Below are 22,227 nucleotides of genomic sequence, written 5' to 3' on the forward strand. Positions count from 1 at the left end.
AATTGTCTCCTAAAAGTCCATTCCAAATATCTTCCAAGCTCCACCCAAAATCCCAGAAAAATCTAAAAACTTCACAAAATCCCAAAAAAACCAAAAACTCAACAAAATCCAAAATTCCAAAATATTTAAAAATGAAATTTATCCATCAGCGCCTAAAGCGAAATCCATCCGCCCTCCGCAACAGTTTGTCAGGGTGGACAAATCAAAATTTACCTCAGCTCACAAAAGAGTTAAATGCCTAGTCGAAAATATTACTAGGATCCATTCTCAAACAATCTCTTGCCAGTAAGGACGTGGTACGTGTCCTCTAACCGGCAGTTTCGCCGCCAAATGGCACTGCATGTAAACGGTTATGACCCGGGGCCCTCTGAACCGAGTGGTTTTGCCGCCAAATGGCACCACGATATACCGGTTAAGGCCAGCGCCGTTACGTTCCTTATTGGCATCAAATCCTTGAGATATGAATCAATAGGATATGATCGATAGGGCACAAAGCCCTCTGTCAGCTAAGGTGGATTTAAATTTGTCATCTTAGACAAACATCCAACCCAGATCTACAAGGTTCCGTTGGACGAAGCAACCCATGGCTGCCGACAAGGATCCTTCTATCAGGTTGGGTCGACTACCTCCTCTGACTAAGTAGACCAGGGACCACGATGGCCCGGGACGACGGAACCATGGGATCTTGATCGGGTCCATCATCCATTCCCCCACCATCCGCTTTAAGTGAAAGATGGTGCAATTCCTATTTTAAATATCAAATCTTTCAATCCAAAAAACCAACTCTTCAATTCACAAATCCAAACCTCCAATCCCAAACCCATTGCTGCTACTATATGCCAGATAACACGTATGTTATGCGTCTGATTTACGACTAGCCTTAATCGAAAGTTCTCTCTCGTGATCGGGAGGGGTAATTAACTATAGGGGCTTGCGCCTATAGGAAACCAGAACTCAGATCATAAAGTCCTCGCAAAATGAGGGCGAAATCTCTGGGTAGTGTCTTATCTACAAACCCATCTGCCTTCCAAAATTTACCCCGGAACTTATTCCGTTAAAACTCCCCTCGCCAAATATAAAGAAGAAATCGCGCGGCGGGGAGGCCGGGGCCGAATTTTCGGAGCCCACAGTGGAGAAGTTTAGAGAGACTAAGGAGGATCTACCTATGATATTTATTGATTTAGAGAAAGCATATGATAAGAAGTGATATGGAGAGCTCTAAAAAAGAAAGGGTTTAATAATGCTTAGATTCAAGTCATTAGGGATATATATATGCAGGAATTGTTACTTGTGTTCAAACACAAGGTGGTTTGACCAAGTATTTTCCTATTTCGGTTGGATTACATCAAGGATCAGCCTTAAGCCCTTATCTTTTTTCTTTAGTCATGAATGTTCTCAATAGACATTTACAAGAGGATGTACCTTGGTGTATACTTTTTGCTGATGATATTATTCTTGCTGATAAGACTAGAAAGGGAGTTGAAGGTAAACTCGAATTATAGAGGTCAACCTTAGAGTCTAAAGGTTTTCGTTTGAATAGATTTAAAATCGAATACATGGAGTGTAATTTTAGTAGTAATAGATCTAGTGGGGGTTTGTGACTTTGAGCGATCATGTCATTAATAAGTGTACACGTTTTAGATATCTTGGGTCTATTGTTCAGAGTGATGGTGAAATAGATGGGGATATTATAAGTAGAATTCAAGTTGAATGGTTGAAGTGGAGGAATGCTTTGGGTTTATTGTGTGATAGGAAAGTACCACTCAATCTTAAGGGAAAATTTTATAAGATGGTGATGAGACCTGCAATGCTTTATGATGCCAAATGATGGCCTTTAAAAGAGAAACATAGTATTAAGTTAAGTGTTGCTGAGATGAGGATGCTCAGGTGGATGAATAGACTTACTCTTAGAGACATGATACAAAACGAGCATATCTAGGAAAAGGTTGGACTAGTTCCAGTGACAGATAAGATTAGAGAGAGTCAGTCACCTTAGATGATTTGGTCATATAAAATGTCGGCCTTCCGATGACCTTGTTAGGAGAGTAGATGTATTAGATTTGGACTATGTTAAGAAAGGTAGAGGTAGACCTAAAAAGACTTGGTTAAAAAATATAAGAAATGAACTTTATTTATTAGATTTAAATGAGGATTTGACTCTTAATAGGACATAATGGAGAAAAATGATTCATGTAGCCGACCCCATGTAGTGGGATAAAGGCTTGATGTTGTTGTTGTTGTATTCATTTTGCGTATTTACCAACAATAAAGACATGTTAATCATTTTCATAAACCTATCACAACTTTAACTACGTCTTAGTCAATATCATCTTTAAGCATTGCTACGATTTTTCATTTCAGAAGACGCTACCTTGTCTAAATTTGAATGAAAAATCAGAAAATTTAGATGTACAAGAACTCAACATATTGATTAGCAACATATTTAAGGATGGTTCTAAGACAATCTAGTTCTAGTCCCATGTAGTTGGATGAATATCAGAACTTGCTTTGAATGTTCGAAACCTTGTGATGAACTTGAGCAATAAAATGGAGAGCCAGTACATTATGAATACAGTTCTAAATATCTTCAATTAATAGAAAGCTAGCTAAATATTTCAGGAATAGTAATAATCACTCTCAAAATCTTTGAGTGCCAACGAAAAACAGTAGCTTAAATTCACCTCTTCAGGCATAAGCGGGCATAATCCCTTCCTTTTCTGAGCCATAGAATCCATACTCAGGTTTCCATGAATAATCCCATGCTTGATCATCTGCTTCCTTCTATATTGTAAGATTTCAGCATGAACATCCTAGATAGAAATGGATAATTAACTGTTAATGGGATGAGCTGATGACAAAAATATTTACACTATACATATCAGCAGATGAAAACAACATTCCATGAAAGTATAGACAACTGGTAAAGGCAAAAAGACACAAAAATTACCACATGCAAAAATGTTGACATCATGAACTTAATCTAAGCTGATGACTAAAGGCAGCATTCAACTGGTAATATTATACCAATATCTGTGAGGTATAGACCTGAAAAAGCTCAGAACAACCATGAAACGCAAGGACATCTCTTGTAAGACCTGGATGGAATGCTAGATATGGACGACCAGAAGCCCTTAACCTGCAAAAGAATTTTTCAACTATCGTGATCGCCAATAACAAGAAGATTACTGATTATGACTAATTTCAATTCATACAAGTTCAGAGCAAAGACACAATGTTGCTTGAGTCAGAAATATCACAGATGTAGCCTAATTTAAATAGAAGATTAATCTTTATTAACAGATATCAGTTCATACTTTCGAATTAGAACTTTGCACGTTATTCAACTTGCCAGCTAACAATGGAGAGAACAGTGACCACAGGATCACAGTGGAGATAACATCACTATTCCTCCAATTTCAACCTCCCCAAGCTAAATTTATTGCGTAAGTTATTTTATTTGTAGTTACATATGATGTCTACGCACAAGCTAGACGAATAGAACTACCTCGCTACCATCAGGTTTCCAACTGCTCGGATTTCTGGACGAAATTGTAGAGCATGAAAAGCAACTCTGCATCGAAGTCTCTGATACTCACCCATGTCCTTCGGAAGGATAGACTAAACAGGTTGCAGGATGGTAAGAATTCTAATTATAACGTTACTTTACAAAGCAGTCAGCTAAAATAAAAGGTTATTCGCATGAATAGATGCAGTATAGTGTGAAATATAACTTTTCTGTGAAAATCATACCTCAAGGCATCCACCATCAGCAATTAACAAGCCAACAACCTTTGAAAGTTTCAATTTAGGCAATACTTCATTAATATAAAAGCTAGGAGAAGCAGAGTATCTGATAGAAAAAGTTGGATACTTCTTCATTTTCCTCTCTCGCTTTAGATTATCGGGTAAGCTCTTCAATATAACTACATCATTTGACAGTGCAGCTATGAACTGCTCCTCATTGTAGACATATGAAAAACTTTTGAACTTGGAACTGCAGTAAGTAAATAAAAAAAGGAAGGGATTGGGAGCGGAAGAGTGTTATTGGGACCAAGGCACTATAAACCACACAAACATTAATTTTAATGTGCTATTGACACAAGTATTTGGTGTAAAACCTGATGCCTTTAGACTGTAGACTTTCTTGAATCTCGGGAATGATGAGTGTTGCATTTAACATTCTTGAAACAGCAACCAGATCACAGATCTAATAAAAAATAGAACAGGTTATAGCCAAACATTCATAAAAAAACCTGTAATAATATCAAATGGCAACTTACCGAAGATCTAACATGATCAAATCCACCATAAATCTTTGCATACAAAAACCCATTATGATCTCTTGGTACTGCAACAAACAATGGAATAGTGGAAGTTACTAAACAGGATCAACAATTCAAGGTAGAAATATGGTTAGGTTCTAAGAACTTGTATTTGTGAACATTGGACCGAATTTAATAGATTCTGATATACTGCTAAGTTAGTTTCAATTCTAAATATACTTTAATATTTGATAATGGTCATTGATTGAGTTATTTCAATAGAATCAAAACATGCATCAAAATCAATCAAAAGAGGCACTCGAGCTCTCATCAGTGAGCCCAATAATTTATTCTGAGATGGATTGGATTCATTTAACTAGATTCCCCCTAATATTGATCAGCCTTTATTGTGAGGTTCGAGATTTGTTATGGGCACAAGTCCTATAATAATTGCCTCACCTAAGGGGAGAGCTGTTTTGATTAAGGATGGCCTTTGATTGTATAATAATGATACTCACTTGATAGTAATGCCATTCCATTTACGCCCAGTACATTGAAATTTCGAGAGAAAATGGAGCCAAGGATGGTAATGCAGAACAAAGATACATTTTCAAGCACATACGACGAGCATTCATCCAGAGTTAAAATAGAATATTAAGTGCTCATTCTAAAATCCTAACTCAAGGGTATTGATTAAATGATGGGAACATCAAGATCATGAAAAGTAGGCATCAATCAGTATTCAATGGTAATAGTTATGAAGGCTTCATTCATAGCATGTTTCAAGATTGGTCAACTCATATACACACCAACTCACGTGGTCGATCCCACCTCAAGTAAAACAAACATGATAGCACATTTTAAGACAAAAAAGGGTTGCATGACTTCGATTGGTCCATACACAAGGCAAAAATTTGCATATTATTATTGATTAACTATAAGCATATAAAATATCTTCAACTTTTGTTCTCGCCTCTATTGGAGAAATTGTCATCCTCAAACGGATTGCATATTTTATGATCGAGTATGACATAAGAAATATGATATATTACCCCGAAGGATAAAAATATCATTTACTTATAAACTCAATAATAAAATTTACAATTAAACAGAGATTTCCCATTCAATGTTTGACTGAATTGAGCTTATTTTATTTTTTGGTACAGATGCCTCATAGAGAAAGCACTTATGGTTAATTACATCTCAAGCTTTTGACACTTGATAATACTTTTGATTAAACTAGTGATTTTCTTTTCTTTTGAAGATCTTTCAAATATTGGCTAAGATTTTGTCACGACCCGGCCCGGGGGCTCGAATTAACGAAGTGAAAACGAATGCTCGGATGGCAGATCAATTTTTTAATTTCCTTAAAGCTATCTCATTAATCTTGAAAGAGCCACTAAACTTCAAATATATAAACTGATATATATAATAAACATAGATACCTTTCTTCTTGTGCCTTACGTCAACGGTAGATATTTCCGCCTCTTCTATTCATTTGATTATTTTAAAATTTCCTAAAAGAGAAGTTAGAGCAACATTAAGTCAAAGCTTAGCGAGTAAAACATGCATCTAAACTACAGTAATTCAAGGTAGTAGAAGTAATATGCTAGATGTCATTTTTCATTTAAACATATCATAAATTTGATTTTCTATAAACATACACATAATTGGTAAATCTAATCATTTCATATTCAGTTTACATTCATTATATTAGTATTCATAACTTTCTCATTCCATATATAATACAACCATCACAGGAGCCACCATCTAGTACCAATGAAGATACTCATTTATCATTTCCTTTTTTATAACATTTACCATTTTAACGTACACGGGTACAATGTCCCCAGCTAATACCATAAGGGACGAGCTCCATTATTTTAACATGCACATGTAATCACTCAATATATCAATCATATAATATTCATATATCATAATATTATGTTTTATCATATGACTTATGCAGGAAATATAGTGAATCACTTAATATGTGAGAGATGAAACATTGATCATTTGAAATGCAGTAAAATGAATAACTTGCAATAACAATTAAATGAAAATTTGAAATGATATAATTACCGTAACATAGAAACATGTTTACTCACAATGGTGTGCGATTTGCCGATTGCCCTATCAAATTCTTCCTGTCGCCTTGCCCATCCGCCCTCTAGTTTCGGTCGAAAGAAAAAGTCGCACGAATGAAAGGGGACCGAATCCATTCGGTCCCCTTAAAGCTCTAAACAACCTTACATGCTTTATCCTCATTCTAATATCTCTAAGGGCATATAAGTAATTTGTTATTCAAGTTATAACTTAGGTGATTTTTAATTTAAAATATAAGCGGAATTCCATATAAGTCCCTTATACCGTTTTGCTCTAAATTTTATGTACAACTTTATAAAATTAATTTTGTCAAAAATCAACGACTTTGAAATTTCACTTAAATTTCATCATGGTGCGTCGAAAAGCGTGCGATGTCTAAAATTGACATTTTTAGGTTTTACATATATGATTTTGAAATCTATGAAAATCTTGTTTTAAAGAGTCTTGGTCTTTAAAAATTGCAAGGAAGATGCGGGATCGACTTTTGATTGGAAGTTGAATGAAGGTCAAAGGAGTGAATGAGTACTTGATTCTAAGAAATCTTAGAGGTACTCGAACTATCCTACATTGGGCTTTATATTTTAGAATTCAATTCTTGTTTAAGTTGAAATTTTCATTTAGAATATTGGGGCTTATATTCCAACAACATGAGTTGGAGGAAATGCCCGGAAGATGAGGGTTTATAGGGTGATTGAAATCAACCAATGCCTCGGACTCTAGAATTAACGTAAGGACTACTAAGGAATAGTGTCTCGAACCTAAGTCTAACATAATGCAAGGAACTTACAAATTACGCCTCAAATGTGGCATAGCCCGCCCGACATCTAGATTTATTGCCCTGCCTGGAAAGGGCTATTAGTTAAACCCACCTAATTGCTTTTTAAAACCATGAAGTCTGGTCTCAATGCATAAAATGAATAAGGAGGCTATTTTTATTTAGAAACTAGGGCTTACAACTTAGCTTTTAGGCCAAGATGTCTGATCATGAAGGGTATGCACAATGCTGACTAACAAAAAAATAATTTTTTTATTATCTAGTCTTTAACTGAGGGCTTTTTATATGAGACTCATTAGGCTATGCATAATCATTTCAAGTTTTGAAAAACTTTGCTCCATAAAGGGAGCCATACAATTTTTCTTTATTTGTTAGAAAAATATAAAGCATAATTTGATTTTTAGATTGCTTACATTTAATTAGTAGAAAACTTATTTTTATCCTAAGAGTCTATCACATCAGAAGTCCAAGCCACCCCCAACAAAAACAAAGAAGAAACTTAGAAAAAAAACATGCATTTAATAGTGCGCAATCAGGTAAGCAGATCAAAATATGTTTGAATGTATAAATCAAATAAAATGAATATAAATTATAGAATCCAAGTTATTACAATCAGATTTGGCAGCTGAGTTGCCTGCAATTATACAACCCAGTCAAATATTTATTACAGACTCTACTTGTTGGGGGGGCATCTTTAAGTTCTGACTTCCAGGTGATCATGGCTTCACCTTTATCAGACACATCCTCTGGATCCACCCCTTCTAACTGAACCCCATAGCTTAACACAACTCCTAATTATATCAAATACATATAAAAATATAAAAAATTCAAAATCTTCAAAATAGGGTAGAGATTAGGAGAGGTTTATATATCATGAAAACAAATCCAGAATTTCCTAGCACTTGAAGTGTTAAGCCCCTGATTCTACCCTATTGGTCACATCTCTTGAGAGGTTTTAAGCAGCACTTGTCATGCAAACATTTTTATTTATAATTTTATTACGCCTCCCCTTTTGAACATGACCACCTATAAGAAAAATATGTATATATTTCTACATTATCTACTTAAGGGCAAGTGTCCACAACACAGCTAATCCAAAAACAATCATTCTAAATCATCAACCGCATAAGGAGAAAAAAGAAAAATCATAATCCTAACATGCCTAGGGGTTGTACACTTAAGTATGTCAGGTTTGTGTGGCCATTCACACTAAGAGTGTCTCGCTTAGAGTTTAGGTCTAAGGGAGAGGTATTCAATATTAGTTTTTGGGCTAAGTATTGGAGAATTCTCCTTGGCTTTTGGAGTTATGAAGATGAGTTCTTCTTTTACCTTTGAGGCATAAAAAGAGGAAGGGAATGGTCCAATATATAGCTTTTGAACTGTGTTGGAAGATTCTCTTTAACTTTTGAAGCTAAGGATAGGAGATTTAGGAATTTAGGAACCCAACATGTAGCTTTTGAGCTAAATCATGAATAATTCTTCTTAGCTTTTGGAGCTAGGGAAGAATTCTCTTTAGCTTTTGGAGTTAAAGAGAGGGAAATCTCCTACAACCTAGAGGTTGGAGAAGAAAGATGGGTCACCAATTGATTTTGGCTCAATAGGTGAGAAAAATTTGCAACTTTGAGGTTACAAATCAAAAAGAATTATCATTGAATTTCTATATTCAACGTTGGTTATTTAGTTTGCTAAATATAGATGAAGCAAACATGAGAAAATGATATGTAGATTTAGACTACATATCAATGATTCTTTGGCCTTTTGGGTGTCTAAAGAAAATGACTCATTCACCTAACTTGGGTTAAGAAAATAAAGGAGGAAGAAGATTAATATTCCTATGTTTGGTGTAGGAATATGAATTAATTTTGACCCAACAAGTGAATTTGTTGGATGTGAACTCTCGCATAACTTTGAGGTTAAGGGAAGAGAGATTTCCTATTAGCTTTGGAGCTAAGGGAAGGGGAACAAAATTCATAGCTTTTAGGTAAGGAGTTAGACTATTCTAGGACTTTTGGTGTCATGGAAAGGATAAATGACCCATAGCTTTTGAACTACAAGTCAAGAAACGTTCATTGCTCATTTACTTAACTTGGGTTGAGTGAAAGAGAGATTTCTTACAACTTTTTGGGTTGTAGAAAGGGGAGAAGAAGTATGCAACTAGGGGTGTCAATATTTGACACGACCAGAAAACTTGACTCGAACCCGAACAAAAAATTTTGGGTTAGGTTCAACAATTCAACCCATTTCAAAAATTGCGTCGTGTTCAGGTTGACCAGAAATTGACCCGAAACTGACATGTTTTTTACCCGAAAACCCGTTTTGGATCAGAAAATCCGAGATTAACCCATTTTGGAACCCATTTTAGACCCGAAAAGCGGAGATTAACGCAATTTTGGACCCAAAAACTAGCATTTTGTTTTGACACCGGATCATTTGGGTCGTGTCGGGACAGTTTCGGGTTCAACCCGAACCCGACCCATGACCCGAAATTGACACCCCTATAAGCAACTTTGGGTTGCAAACTTATGAATGCTCTTTGAACATTTGCTGTTCAAAGAGAAGGTATACACTCTTCCAATTTGGGTTTAGGAGAGTGAAAGAAGATTTGAATGTTCTCCTATAATTTTGGCTTATAGAAGATGATGAATAAAATGCAACTTAGAGGTTGCAACTCATGGAAATCCCTTGAACGTTTGGTGTTCAAAGAGAGGAGGTTCATTCCTCCAATTTGGGTTGGAGGGATGGAAGAAAAAAAGTGCAATTTAGAAGTTGCAAACTCTTGAATTTTCTTTAAACAAGTGGTGTTCAAAGAGATAATGTACACTCTCCTAATTTGGGTTAGGAGAATGAGAGAAGAATTTGAAGATTTCCCACAATCTTGGCTTGTAGGAAAAGAGAAGAGAAAATGCAACTTGTGCATTGCAAATTCATAAATATCTCTTGAACATTTGTTGTTCAAAGGTAGACATACATTATCCTAATTTTGGCTTAGGAGAATGAGATGATTCCCACAACCCTTGAGTTATAGAAAAAGGAACCGACATGTAATCTATGAATTGCAAGTTGGTGATTATTCCTTGAACATTTGATGTTCAAAGATAGATGACCACTTAGTTTAGACTAAGTAAATGGTGAAATTTTTTTGAGCGTTTGGTATTCAAAGAAAGATGAGCATTTGCCAAGGTTGTGAAAACCGGACCGGACAATAAACCGGAAGAAGGAGAGGTTCACGGTTCGACCGGTTCAACCGGTATTTTACATGTTTATGTTGTATACCAAATTTCTTTTATAAATTTATATCTTAAATAATTAATAAATAATTAAATACATAAAATTATTAATGATAAATTATTTTTATAGAATATAAATAAATAAATGTTTATTATTAACTAATAAATAAGTATCATTTACATAAAAAATAATTAATTAAAAAGTCTTTTTAATTATATATGTTATGAGCTCATTCATATCTCTACCCTTTTCTTTAGTCCCACATCACTTAGAAAGAGTTCTTTGCTAGTGTTTATATAGCATTTTGAGTTTTTTGGTGTTAAGAGCTCACATGGTACCACCACTCCATGTGAAATGCTTCATGATGGTTTGGAGATAAATGTCTCTAATAAATGATATATTATTATTAATTAAAATTTTTAAATATATGATTATTTATTTATTTAAAAAATATTTAAAATTTTTTGAATTTGAACCAGCCGGTTCAAAATAACCGTGCCCGGTTCACCGGTTTGGCGGTTGAACCGGCGGTTCTAGCCGGTTCAGTTCGGTTCATTGCAGAGGCGGTTTTAAGGCTGAGCCGGACCGGTCCTATGACCGGTTCACGGTTGAACCGGTCGAACCGGCCGGTCCGGTCCGGTTTTTAAAACATTGGCATTTGCTTAATTTTGGGCTAAACAAATGAGCAAGACTAGGATTTGAATCATATATCTAGAAAATTACTAATTGGTTTGTGTTCCAACTAATATGATAGAAGAACTTAGAATTTGGTACTAAGTTCAAGAAACTTCATGCCATAGAGAATTTGGAACCTTGAGGAGATTCCAAAGGTTATACATGGGGGAGAGATAGATGTTTGTTGATTTTGTGTCGACAAACATGCTAAATGGGATCTAGGATTTTGACCCTAGGATTTGCTAATGCTTTCTTGAGAACCTTTAGAGGTTATTTAAGAACCTCCATGTGAGCTTCGAAAGCAAAGAGCAAATAAACTATTTGTTGGTTTCTTGCCCCAACAAATGAGATAGGGGAGCTTGAAATTTGGTTCCAAGCTTAGGGATTTATGGCATGACACATATAGGATTTTTAGGGAAATCCAAGATATCATGCAAGAGAGATTGGATGATGGTTGTGTGCTGATTTTGGTATCAACAAACAATGCAAGCATCCAAGATTTCAAACCCTCTATATGAATTTTGAGGTAACGAATGGGGAGATGGTTTGTTGGTTTTGTGTTCCAACAAAAGATGTAGGAGAACTTAGAATTTGATTCTAATTTCCCGAAGCTTGCAACATGATGCATTAAAATTTTTGGAGAAATCCATAATAAAAGATATGGGAATGGTTGGTGATAACTCCTAAGGTATGTTAGGAGTCAAGCAATGAAACATTTGGAATCTTGAGGAAGCTCCAAATATCATGCATGAAAGGGAAATATAATTGTTTGTTGATTTTGTCTCAACAAACAAGGGATAGATGACTTAGAATTTGGTTCTAAGATCCAATGACTCATGTAATATAACATTCAAATCTTGAGGAGGTTCTATATGTAATACATGAGGAAGGAGAGGTAATTTTTTGTTGATTTTGTGTCAACAAACGAATGACCAGTTACTTAAAATTTGGTTCTAAGGTACCTTGATTCATGTAATGATGTTGTTTGGAACCTTTGGAAGCTCCAAGCATCATACATGAGAAGGAAGAGATGATTGTTAGTTGATCTTGTGCGTCAACAAACAAAACATAAATCTAGGATTTGGTCCTAAGATTATATGGTTCATGTAATGAAGTATTTGGAACATTGAAGTGCTCCAAACCATCATACATGAGGATGATACATTAGAGGTCTTCTAATGCAAACCAGGATTCATATAATCTAACACTTAGAGCTTTGAGAAGGCTCCAAGCATTATGATTCATGCATGAAATAGAGATGGATTATTGTTTACTAATATTGTGTTTCAACAAACAAATTAAATGAATCTATGATTTGAACCTAAGGTTTGCTAAGGGAGTGGATGACTTAGATTTTGGCTCTAAGATCCAACAATGTATGTAATGATGTTGCTAGGAATCTTTGGAGGTTTCAAACTGTCACATATGAGAATGAAGAATGATGTTGATTTTCTGATTTTTTGTCAACAAGTGAGATAAAATCAACCTAGGATTTTCATCCTAGGGTTATAGGATTTATGCAATGAAGCGTTTGGAGCATTGAGAAAGCTCTAAATGTCATGTACAAGAGAGAAATGATTTGTAACTTTGGAACTACAAATTAGGAGGCAATCAACGAGTCTTGTACTCAATGATGCAAGCTCATCTAACTAAGTTTATTCTGCATTTTTGTCTTCTTTCATCAATTATCTTTAAGAAACAAACAAAAAAGTAGGTGAGGAAAAACAATACATCTTGTTAAAAAATTCTATTAACTTAAAATATGTTGAATTTTGAAATAACTATGATAATTTTCAAGTAAACAAAAAACTTATTTAAATTAAAATCATGATTTTAATATTAATTTAACTAATTTGCAATAGCAGGCCCAATATCTGGGACTATTTGCTAGTTAAAATAAATGACATGTGATGTGAAACAACAAGAATTGCACGGGAATATTTAAAAGAATTACAAAGTTTGCTTCTTTAAGATTAAAGTTTCGTAAGGCGAGATTCAAGGACTTTCAATTGTCAAAATTATTATGGTAAGCAATTACAAGACTCGAAGTTTGGAACAATTGAAGATAAATATGAAATTATCACAATAAAAACAGATTTGTAGTAATACAATCTTACGGTTAATATTTAGAAAATTCACTATGAGTTATCATGCTCACTCACACTCAAAGTATGGCTTAGCGGAGGAAGGTTTTCAGCACACCCAACGATGCCACGAGGACGGTCGCAACGCCAATGGTCTTGATCCACGAAAAGGTCGACAGTGGTGGAGAGGTAGTCGTTGTTGGGACGGTAGTCGGCGGTGGAGGTGGCACGGGTGGATGACCGTTGATGGTCCAATTGTAGTCCGAGAATTGGTAGTCGACGATTTCCACGAGGGTGGGGAGGATTCGGTTCAAGTAATCCTCGACGGTACTGTCAAAGCCAAACCCGACGTCAAAGAAGGGTGATCGAACTATGTGGATGTCTCCGTAGCGTCAAGTAAGAATCCACTATCAACTTCGGGATCCGCCATTCATCCTTGCCGAAAATGAAAAGAGCACCAATAGGGAGAAAGGAGATATGAGGTGGTGAGGGAGAGCACTTTTGGCTTGAGAGAAAGGAAGAGGGAGAAGAGAGGGACGGCGGCTTCGAAGGGAGAGCAATTAGGTTTAAACCAAGAGAGCAATAGAACTTTAATCCAAAAACTTGAAATTAATTTCAGGTTTTAAGTGGATTTGGAGGGAAATCCAAATTGAAATTAATTTCAAATTTCAAAGGAGTTAAAGGGGAGTTAATGGGCAATTAATGGGAGCCCATCAATGGTGGCCGGCGGCATAGAGTGTGACGCCCCAAGATCTAACTTGGAAAGAACTTAAGTCAATTCATTAAAACCATTTACCAGAGCTATCTATAGTCTTCAATAACAGTCTACCAAACAATCGATAATTAAAACATCAATGTACAGTTCCATTCATACCTCAAAAGATCATATACAAAACTCAGGAGCTACACTATGAATACAAACACATGAACTGAAACATATCCTGTCCTGAGTACAAAAGAACACTATAACCAAAAAGAACAAAAACCTGGAGATTCCTGATCAACCTCAATCTCCTGCTCCCTTGCCCTGACATGAAAATATTAACCACATATAATGAGCTTCAAAAAGCCAAGCAGGTCACCTAATACCTACAACTGAAATCAAAGCACGGTACTGGAAACAATATGCATGTCAGTCAAGCAAATCCATAACAGTCAATTGCATATGATCAATGAATCCATGCAGATACGAAAATCAGTAGTCAATGCACAAACGATAAAATCCATAGTCAGCGATAGGAGAATCAATAAACAGTAGAAAAATCTATGCAGAAGAATCTCAATTAAATCGCTCAGTCAAATCAATCGTATCAAATCAAATCAATCAAAGCAATACTCTCTGGTCAATGAAATCGATTGGTATGAAATCATGTAAAACAATCAAATCAATACTTCGCAAGAACGGTTGAAGTCGAATCAATACAGTAAAACCTGATCCATATCAGCAATGGATCACATGTAGTAGTTCAATACGGTGTATCAATGAAGCGATAGTGTCAATGAATCAATACCAATGAATCAGTAGTATCCATGTCCACAGTATCAATGAATCAATATAATATCCATATCAGTATCAGTATCAATGCTCAGTGACATAATGCAAATATCAATGAAATCGTACACTAACAATAAATCCGTAAATCCACTCAAAATCAATAAATCAATAAATCCATCACGAGATCAACATGTCAATACCGTACACATGCACTTCAATACAATAGTCTTACTGAACAAGTACAATCACTGGCTATTAAGGCGTTTTTCAATCCATAGTGCTGTTGTAGAAATCCATAATTATATCTATCCGTTGGTTCAATAAGAGTCGTCACTCTGTGCCCGTCGACATAAGAATCTCCTTATGTCTCTCAATCGTTATATCAATGCAATAGAGTATAACACCAAACCCTTTTTAAAGGAAAGCCCGTCGGCCCACCATCCTGCACAGGTCAAGTCAATCTCCAACCAACGGTTCAACCAGTCTTCACTTGTCTTTCAGTAACAATAACCATAGAGCAATTATATATTCACATTCGTATGCATATCAATTCAAATCATCAATTTCAGAAAATCGGAAATCGTACGAAAATCCAGCGGCATAACGACAGTATACGGAATTTACACAAAAAATCACAGAATTCACAAATTACCAAATTAGTACAGAACGTTCACAACAATATTATAAGACTTTTATTCTATTGCCCAAACAATTTCAGACAACACCAAAATTTACAGTCAAAATAAAACACCGCCAAATCAAAACTATCCGATCAAAAATCTCCAGAAAATAATCAAATCGTGTAGGAATATCATATCAGAAACATACCAAAAGTTGTGCGATAAAACTTTCGTCAATACAAAATGATGCGCGTTTTTCGGTAACGAAAATACAAATCTGAGCACAGAAATACCAAAACTCGACATCTTCGAAAACAGAAATAGGGTTCGGAGTCCTTACTGCGAGATAAACACTTCTCCCAACAGCGGCGACGGACGAAAAGCGCTCCACGACCTCTGAAATCCAACTTTTCCTTTGCTTTCCTTCTCCTTCTCTCTCCTCAGATATTTTGTTATAAAAAAAATTATTTTTCTCTCTTCAAAACGAGCTGATTTTCTTTTAATACAAACCTGATCGGCCCGGCCGGTCGCCACATCGTCCAGGACGATATGAACAAAATCCAATCGTCCAGGACGATATCTCAGGACGATAATTAATTTTCCTGGACGATAAAAACCCTTACTCACTGACTTTTGCTATGCACTGATCGTCCTAGGACGATCCCAAATCGGCCCGGACGATCCTGGAAGGAAATCAAAGAAACGAGCTCTCACAATCTCCTCACCTTAGAAAAATGTCGTCCCGACATTTCCCTAAGGGTCCGAAGCAAATCGAGACAAAACAAATCTATCCAAATCCAAATCAAAATCAAAACTCGTCGAAAATCATACAGATCACACAATTCATTCAATCACATGTCACTATGCATGGTCATATGTCAATCAATCAATTAGTCAAATCATCTTACCAGTAGAACTTTCCAGTTGTCGTTGATCTTCATAATGTTGTAAACTATAGACACGTGGAACCACTGGAGGAAGTGCAGGAGGTCTTGGCGCAACGGTCTCCCTCTGACTATCTCTGACAGCTCTATCAGCTCTATCATTCATCCGGTTCATTGATCTTTCACTATAGGCTCTTGAGCCAATAGTCCTATGTCCTGTACCAGAATCAGTTCTTCCGCCCAATCCTTTCTGAAGGCAATTTGCTGCTCTATGTCCATGCTGTCCACAGTGAAAACATTGTCCCGTCAATAAGTAACACCGACCTGCATGTCGTCGACCACAATGAATGCACTCGCTGGAACTACCAAAAGATACTACTGATGCAGATCCCTTTGAATCACCATACTTGCTTCTCTTATCTCTATCCCTTTCTCTACTCGGTTCATCTCTTCTACTTGCTTCATCTCTCCTCCTCCTGGTGTCTTCATATCTCGATGCTGGCGTTATCAAATCAATCTCTATCAGTCTGGCCCGCTCTACCAACTTAAAAAACTCATGAATCCGGAAGGGTACTAGCGGATGTCTCAGCTCTCTATTCAATCCTTGCAGAAATCTATAACATTTTTCTTCAGCAGTAGTGATCAAATGAGAAGCATACCTAGCAAGTGCAGTAAACCCGGCCTCGTACTACATCACTGTCTTGCGTCCTTGTTCCAATCTCATAAAAGCTTCTTGCATTTGTCGTTGAGCTGATGGAGGTACAAACCACATTCGAAATACTGTAGTGAACTCATCCCATGTAATCTAAGCATTTGTCTTCCCCTGAAATTTCTCTCTCTGTTGTCCAATCCACCATTTCTCTGCTTCTCCTTCAAACAGAAACACAGCCAAAGGTACCTTTCGATTTCCCGGACACTGCATGTTGTCAAAGATCTTTTCTACTCTCATTATCCAATCTTCAGCAGCCTGGGGTCCTACAGCTCCTTTGAACAACGGAGGCTTCAACTTATGAAACATCTGCAAATGCTTATCTGCTTCTTCTTCTTTACTTCCACTCATCTTACTCTGTGCATCCCCCATCACATGTGCTATAGCAGTAGCCAACTGCATCATACTTTCTGAAGGTACTGGAACTGCAATGTGTTGCTCATTTGGTACACTTGATTCCGGATTATCCATTTATCTTTTCACCTGCACAGTTCAGAATAAATGATACACACATGCAACTATGTATGCAAAATGATGCACTTAAAGCTACCTATTCTACCCAACTCTCAATCAAATCCTATAACTTTGGTAACAATCAATTCTTCCAATAACACTGCTCTGATACCAAAAAGTTTGTGACGCCCCAAGATCTAACTTGGAAAGAACTTCAGTCAATTCATTAAAACCATTTACCATAGCTATCTATAGTCTTCAATAACAGTCTACCAAACAATCGATAATTAAAACATCAATGTACAGTTCCATTCATACCTCAAAAGATCATATATAAAACTCAGGAGCTACACTATGAACACAAACACATGAACTGAAATCTATCATGCCCTGAGTACAAAAGAACACTATAACTAAAAAGAACAAAAACCTGGAGATTCCTGATCAACCTCAATCTCCTGCTCCCTTGCCCTGACCTGAAAATATTAACCACATATAATGAGCTTCAAAAAACCCAGCAGGTCACTAATACCTACAACTGAAATCAAAGCACGGTACTGGAAACAATATGCATGTCAGTCAAGCGAATCCATAACAGTCAATTGCACATGATCAATGAATCAAAGCACGGTACTGGAAACAATATGTATGTCAGTCAAGCGAATCCATAACAGTCAATTGCACATGATCAATGAATCTATGCAGATACGGAAATTAATAGTCAATGCACAATCGATAAAATCCATAGTCAGCGATAGGAGAATTAATAAACAGTAGAAAAATCTAGGCAGAAGAATCTCAATTAAATCGCTCAGTCAAATCAATCGTATCAAATAAAATCAATCAAAGCAATACTCTCTGGTCAATAAAATCGATCGGTATGAAATCATGTAAAACAATCAAATCAATACTTCGCAAGAACGGTTGAAGTCGAATCAATACAGTAAAACCTGATCCATATCAGCAATGGATCACATGCAGTAGTTCAATACGGTGTATCAATGAAGCGATAGTGTCAATGAATCAATACCAATGAATCAGTAGTATCCATGTCCACAGTATCAATGAATCAATACAATATCCATATCAGTATCAGTATCAATGCTCAGTGACATAATGCGAATATCAATAAAATCGTACAGTAACAATAAATCCGTAAATCCGTCCGTAAATCCACTCAAAATCAATAAATCAATAAATCCATCACGAGATCAACATGTCAATACCGTACGCATGCACTTCAATACAATAGTCTTACTGAACAAGTACAATCACTGGCTATTAAGGTGTTTTTCAATCCATAGTGCTGTTGTAGAAATCCATAATTATATCTATCCGTTGGTTCAATAAGAGTCGTCACTCTGTGCCTGTCGGCATAAGAATCTCCTTATGCCTCCCAATTGTTATATCAATGCAATAGAGGATAACACCAAACCCTTTTTAAAGGAAAGCCCGTCGGCCCACCATCCTGTACAGGTCAAGTCAATCTCCAACCAACGGTTCAACCAGTCTTCACTTGTCTTTCAGTAACAATAACCATAGAGCAATCATATATTCACATTCGTAAGCATATCAATTCAAATCATCAATTTCAAAAAATCGGAAATCGTACGAAAATCCAGCGGCAAAACGGCAGTATACGGAATTTACACAAAAAATCACAGAATTCACAAATTACCAAATTAGTACAGAACGTTCACAACAACATTATAAGACTTTTATTCTACTGCCCAAACAATTTCAGACAACACCAAAATTTACTGGCAAAATAAAACACCGCCAAATCAAAACTACCCGGTCAAAAATCTCCAAAAAATAATCAAATCGTGTAGAAATACCATATCAGAAACATACCAAAAGTTGTGTGGTAAAACTTTCGTCAATACAAAATGATGCGCGTTTTTCGGTAACGAAAATACAAATTTGAGCACAGAAATACCAAAACTCGACATCTTCGAAAACAGAAATAGGGTTCGGAGTCCTTACTGCGAGATAAACACTTCTCCCAACAGCGGCGACGGACGAAAAGCACTCCGCGGCCTCCGAAATCCAGCTTTTCCTTTGCTTTCCTTCTCCTTCTCTCTCCTCAGATATTTTGTTATTAAAAAAAATGATTTTTCTCTCTCTTCAAAACGAGCTGATTTTCTTTTAATACAAACCTGATCGGCCCGGCCGATCGCCACATCATCCAAGACGATATGAACAAAATCCAATCGTCCAGGACGATATCTCAGGACGATAATTAATTTTCCTGGACGATAAAAATCCTTACTAACTTTTGCCATGCACTGATCGTCCCAGGACGATCCCAAATCGGCCCGGACGATCCTGGAAGGAAATCAAAGAAACGAGCTCTCACATAGAGAGAGAGGGAGGTGATTGGGGGAGGATTTAGGGAGTTTCCAAAGAGGGATTGTGGATTAGGAAAGTTATTATGAGATCCAATTTATTGTAAATTTAAATTGGGATCATGAATAAAAACTTTCCTTAATAGGAATTCCAAAATTGGCAAGATTTTGAAATTCAAAATTTGAATTTCAAAAGGAGCCAACTTTTTCCTCTCATGCCCAACTAAATTTAGAAAGCATTGTGATGATTGAAATCATCATCCTGATGGAAATTTGAAGTGGATGGGGCGGCGGCAAGGGGAAGGGGGAGGGACGGGTTGATGTTGAGGTGGATGGATGGGGTTGAGGTGGGGAGCTAATGGACGGTGGGCATGGGAAGAAGAATTAGGAGGCGATCGGGGTGGTGAGCTTGGACGGTGGTGGTGTTATGGAGGCCGGCGGGTGGGAGTGAGGGAAGGGGTGGAGATGACGACGATAAAATAGAAAACCATGAGTCGAGGACTCTTCCAACGACTGGTGGGCCATGCACTTGCTCCCTTTGAGCTCTCTCTCTCTCCCTCTAGCTCTCATGCAAGAAGAAGAAACAAGATAAAATTTTCATTCAAAATATTCATTAACCAATATATAAGAGAATGGTCATATATATAGGCCTCACAATGACAAATAAATAAAAGACAATAATGCCCCTCGGATTACAATAGTGACCAACTACCCATAAGGGTAAAAACGGAAAACTGAAGAAATAATAATGACTAATACATAAAATGCATCAAAAGTAAAGACTTTCCATCGTAGCCATCGATCTCCTGTGTCGCCTCTGATAGACGCGTCGAAATCTCGTATCGATGTCCCCATCAACATGTCACTAAACAACCCATTCCAACGTCCAAGTAATACACATCTCATAAAAGATGATAATATTCCGTAAGAAATAGGTCAGTGTTGCACTTTTTTTATGAGAATGTTAACTAACGAGGCATCCATTTGTATGTCAGTTTCGGTCAAGGTAGTTAAGATAGCACAAATTATTGGACAACGGTCACCAAAAAGAGCCATCGATATCTGGATCAGCATGAATTGATTGGATTTACCTGAATAAAAAGCACGTGCTTTAAATTAAGTTGCAAATTTCAAATATAACTACCTGGATAAACGTTTCTAGGATTAGCACATGGTTGCAGAGCTTCCAAAGATTGCACAGAGCCCCACAGCTTTCTATGTCTAAACTTCTGCAATGCATAGTGCAGATATTAGCATGCAGTTCCCAAAAGATCATTAGGCGCATAAGGTGAATCTTCTTTATTTTTGCTTCAATTTAGCAAGTTTGTCTTGTTTAAGTAGAATGCTGAGAACAGATACATGGAAGTAACAATCTAACTCTAAGCAGGTGGAAGAGTACCTGACCAATCTGGTAAATTCCATCTGCGGTTGCTATGTGTTGTATGATTTCCCCAGCTGAGTAATTTGCGACGAGAAGATGTCCCAGCAGCGACACCACAGAAAAGGAAATCCCCACTATGGCAAATAACTTGAATTTGTTTTTGACAGCCATCTTAGATTGTCATCCATATTTCATATTCTATGCAAAGATCCGAACGCCATTCTGAACAGACAAAGGTAAACATTATTTTCAGAAATAAAAAATGATGGTAATGGCCTAAATGTTCTGATATTCTTCAGGTTTCAGAAGAGCGTGCACTTTATTGTAGCTGATTCAAAGGAATGCTTGACCTTGTGAGATTGTTAGTGGTGATTCTTTCAACTTAGAGAATTCCAATAGTGATGTTTGAGGGAAGTACTGATAGACAATTCCCTTAGGGATAAAAAGGCCATCAACTATGAAGCATGGACATTTCAAAAACCTTTTGATGCTCATTTTAGACATGCGCCAGACATTGACATGACTCAATACACGTCCAACATGCCAAAAATCCTTCTTATTTTCTTTTTTTTTTTTCAAAAATAGAGTTGGTCACAGTTGGTCACAATTAGGACACACCCCAGCATAGCTAGAATGCATCAACATGAATGGATCACACACAATCAGTCTCTGGTTCGAGAAATTTATTGTTCTTATTGAAAATAAAATACACTGTTCTTAGTTTTTGTCAATTTTTATTATATTGAAAAAATCAAATCTAATGATTGATTACATCATGATCTCCTGTTGAAATTAAAGACACTTCATAAAATATTGAAATTTATTTATAATTAAATCAATGTTAATTTTTTTAGTCCTTCAAATTTTTATGTGATTCAAATGATAATATATTTATTATTAGATGTTTTTGAAAGAAAATATCGAGATTAAGTGTTTTGAATAAACATTTTATAATAGTTTATAAAAGAAGCATCGGTGCGTGGCTTTGAAATATCTCAACTAAACTTTTTAGGTAACTGTATGAGTTAAATTTGTGAAAGCAAATTGAATTTATAGATAAGACATTGCCCAATGATTTCGCTCTCCTGCAAGAGCTTTATAAGCATCTAAGAATTGGAGCTTTTTTCAATGCAAACTAGGGTGGAATTATTGAAGATCACATTAGAGTTATTAAAACCATTAGGTTACCATATTATTATCACATATG

At 36.3% G+C, this 22,227-nt stretch overlaps 1 protein-coding gene and 1 long non-coding RNA gene across 4 annotated transcripts in view; one reads left to right on the forward strand and one right to left on the reverse strand.

Moving 5' to 3' along the window:
• LOC110099417 (protein EMBRYO SAC DEVELOPMENT ARREST 30-like) overlaps positions 1-21,216 on the reverse strand; it is a 28,286-nt gene extending 7,070 nt beyond the window's left edge. The window contains exons 1-8 of one of the 3 annotated variants that reach the window (XM_028697933.1): positions 21,039-21,216; positions 20,784-20,868; positions 4,281-4,348; positions 4,119-4,207; positions 3,751-3,994; positions 3,506-3,618; positions 3,046-3,136; positions 2,682-2,810 (exon numbers count right to left, since the gene is read on the reverse strand). In XM_028697933.1, the coding sequence (XP_028553766.1) occupies positions 2,682-2,810; positions 3,046-3,136; positions 3,506-3,618; positions 3,751-3,994; positions 4,119-4,207; positions 4,281-4,348; positions 20,784-20,868; positions 21,039-21,191 (972 nt within the window). In that variant the 5' untranslated portion in view covers positions 21,192-21,216. Of the gene's footprint in view, positions 1-2,681; positions 2,811-3,045; positions 3,137-3,505; positions 3,619-3,750; positions 3,995-4,118; positions 4,208-4,280; positions 4,349-20,783; positions 20,925-21,038 lie in introns of those variants that run through there. The other 2 variants (XM_028697935.1, XM_028697934.1) reach the window with 2 other exon arrangements.
• The window catches only part of LOC114580432, a 26,934-nt gene extending 5,183 nt beyond the window's left edge, over positions 1-21,751 (forward strand). The window contains exons 2-4 of the long non-coding RNA XR_003701825.1: positions 20,802-20,927; positions 21,027-21,256; positions 21,320-21,751. This is a non-coding gene — a long non-coding RNA (uncharacterized LOC114580432). The remainder of the gene's footprint in view (positions 1-20,801; positions 20,928-21,026; positions 21,257-21,319) is intronic.
• Positions 21,752-22,227: the final 476 nt, after the last annotated feature.

This window comes from Dendrobium catenatum, unplaced genomic scaffold, assembly GCF_001605985.2.
Source record: "Dendrobium catenatum unplaced genomic scaffold, ASM160598v2 fragScaff_scaffold_1022, whole genome shotgun sequence".
NCBI classification, from domain to species: Eukaryota; Viridiplantae; Streptophyta; class Magnoliopsida; order Asparagales; family Orchidaceae; genus Dendrobium; species Dendrobium catenatum.